This window comes from Sinocyclocheilus rhinocerous, unplaced genomic scaffold (genome assembly GCF_001515625.1).
Source record: "Sinocyclocheilus rhinocerous isolate Xijiao unplaced genomic scaffold, SAMN03320098_v1.1 C36757240, whole genome shotgun sequence".
Classification (NCBI taxonomy): Eukaryota; Metazoa; Chordata; class Actinopteri; order Cypriniformes; family Cyprinidae; genus Sinocyclocheilus; species Sinocyclocheilus rhinocerous.
In genome coordinates, this window is record NW_015785643.1 from 1 (window position 1) to 1694 (window position 1694).

The window sequence follows — 1694 nt, forward strand, 5'->3', positions numbered from 1 at the left end:
ATTTTCCCACAAAATAAAAGTGCTGCCTAATGTTTCAGGTACCTGCACTTCCTTTTTGTCCTTCTCTTCCTGGATGTCCTGGCATTCCTGGTGGACCTAGAGATGCACATCAAAAAACAATGAAATCTGTTAAGACTTCATTCTGCACAACTGTTAAGATTAGCTCTACAGAGGATCAAACATTATTCTTACCTGGAAGGCCTGGAAAACCATTATCTCCTGAAAAACAGTTTAAATTGTTTTTTTTCTTAAACAGTTTTCATGTTTAAGACTGTAAGCAGATCAATAGAAACATATAGGTCAACTAATTCACAGACTTTTCACAGCCAGTTTTAAAATTGTACAAACCCTTTGTTCCTGGAGGTCCAGTGTCACCTAAAAGTGGTGAAAAGAGCAAATGTGTGATTGATGTAGTAGTGATGGAAAAGCAGGTTACTGACTATTAAATCTCCATAGAATGTATAAATAAAATTTTCTGTACTGGCAGTTCAGTAAAAACTATATATCTGGTGTACCTTTATGCCCTGGAAGTCCTCTTTCAGCTTTAACTGAAGAAGCAAGGAAGGCTAGATACACAAAATGTATGTATTAAATGTAATATTATTTGTATTAAACATATGCATATATGCGTGACATTTTATAAACAATGTACATGTTTAGGTGCATGTGTTGTTTGTGTGTATAGGCAGAACTGTATTCACACGTACCTTTCATGGCTTCAGACTGCAGCTCTGCTTTCAGTATTTGCTGTACATTTCTTTGCAGTACAGAATTGTCTGAATAAACTGCAGAATCCAGTGAATTAACATATGCCGCTTTACTTCCAGCTTCTTTATATATGTCAATGTCATCAATAGGAGCGGACAGACGACTCGTGTGAGCTGCCATGGAGGAGGTTATTCCCTCAAGAGCGCTGACACGAGACTTTAGTTTCTTTACCTCCTCAGCTTCAAGAAAAAGAGATTTGCTTCAGATTAGAAGACAATATGCAATAGCACATATATCTAAGTTAGGCAGAAAACCTATTCTTGAGTTGAACTGCACACAAACAGTAATCCTCTATTGATAAATACACATTGATACATAAGATATACAATTCCCTTCTCCCAAGTTAAACCAAATCCACAGAGGTAAGAATGCTTATTATTTTTTAAATAACTTCTTAATAAAATTTAAAATACAATTTTACATTTTATTGAAATTATTTGGTGAATCATAATTTGCCTCACATTTTGAAAACCTTCTTCTGTACAGTTTTAAAATGAAGCTACAAGCTGTTTCAAATGTTTTATTAGCTATAACTTTACCCCAAGAGAAATAGTGAATAAATGAATCACGTCTTTCATTAAAATGACTAGACTTACATAAAGCAATGAGTCCAAACAGAAGGCCGAGGAGCAACAGGAGGCTGAGCAAAAACCCCAGCAGCCACTTCCACCAGGAACAGCTGTTTGGCCCACAACCACAAAGACCCCCTCCACAATTACAGCCATCATCCTCATCATCAACAAACTTCGCCTTATGAATCTCTGACAGGACACACACGGGAAGAGACTGGTGATTCTCTGTTTCATACAGTATGACTGTACATTCTACTGTGTGCACCGTTTTTTTTTTTTTTATAAAAAGGTTTTACCTGCATAAGTAGCTTTGTCTTTTGTTGACACTGATGTAGACCCATCTTTAGAGAGGTA

General features: G+C 36.3%; 1 protein-coding gene across 1 annotated transcript; it reads right to left on the reverse strand.

Moving 5' to 3' along the window:
- Nucleotides 1-20: 20 nt before the first annotated feature.
- LOC107736523 (collagen alpha-1(XXIII) chain-like) lies at nucleotides 21-1688 on the reverse strand. The gene is made up of 7 exons (XM_016547914.1): nucleotides 1637-1688; nucleotides 1365-1529; nucleotides 708-947; nucleotides 516-566; nucleotides 349-375; nucleotides 193-219; nucleotides 21-96 (listed from the first exon to the last, which is right to left on the reverse strand). The coding sequence occupies exons 3-7, from the start codon at nucleotides 886-888 to the stop codon at nucleotides 35-37; spliced, it is 348 nt and encodes a 115-aa protein (XP_016403400.1). The 5' UTR covers nucleotides 889-947; nucleotides 1365-1529; nucleotides 1637-1688; the 3' UTR covers nucleotides 21-34.
- Nucleotides 1689-1694: the final 6 nt, after the last annotated feature.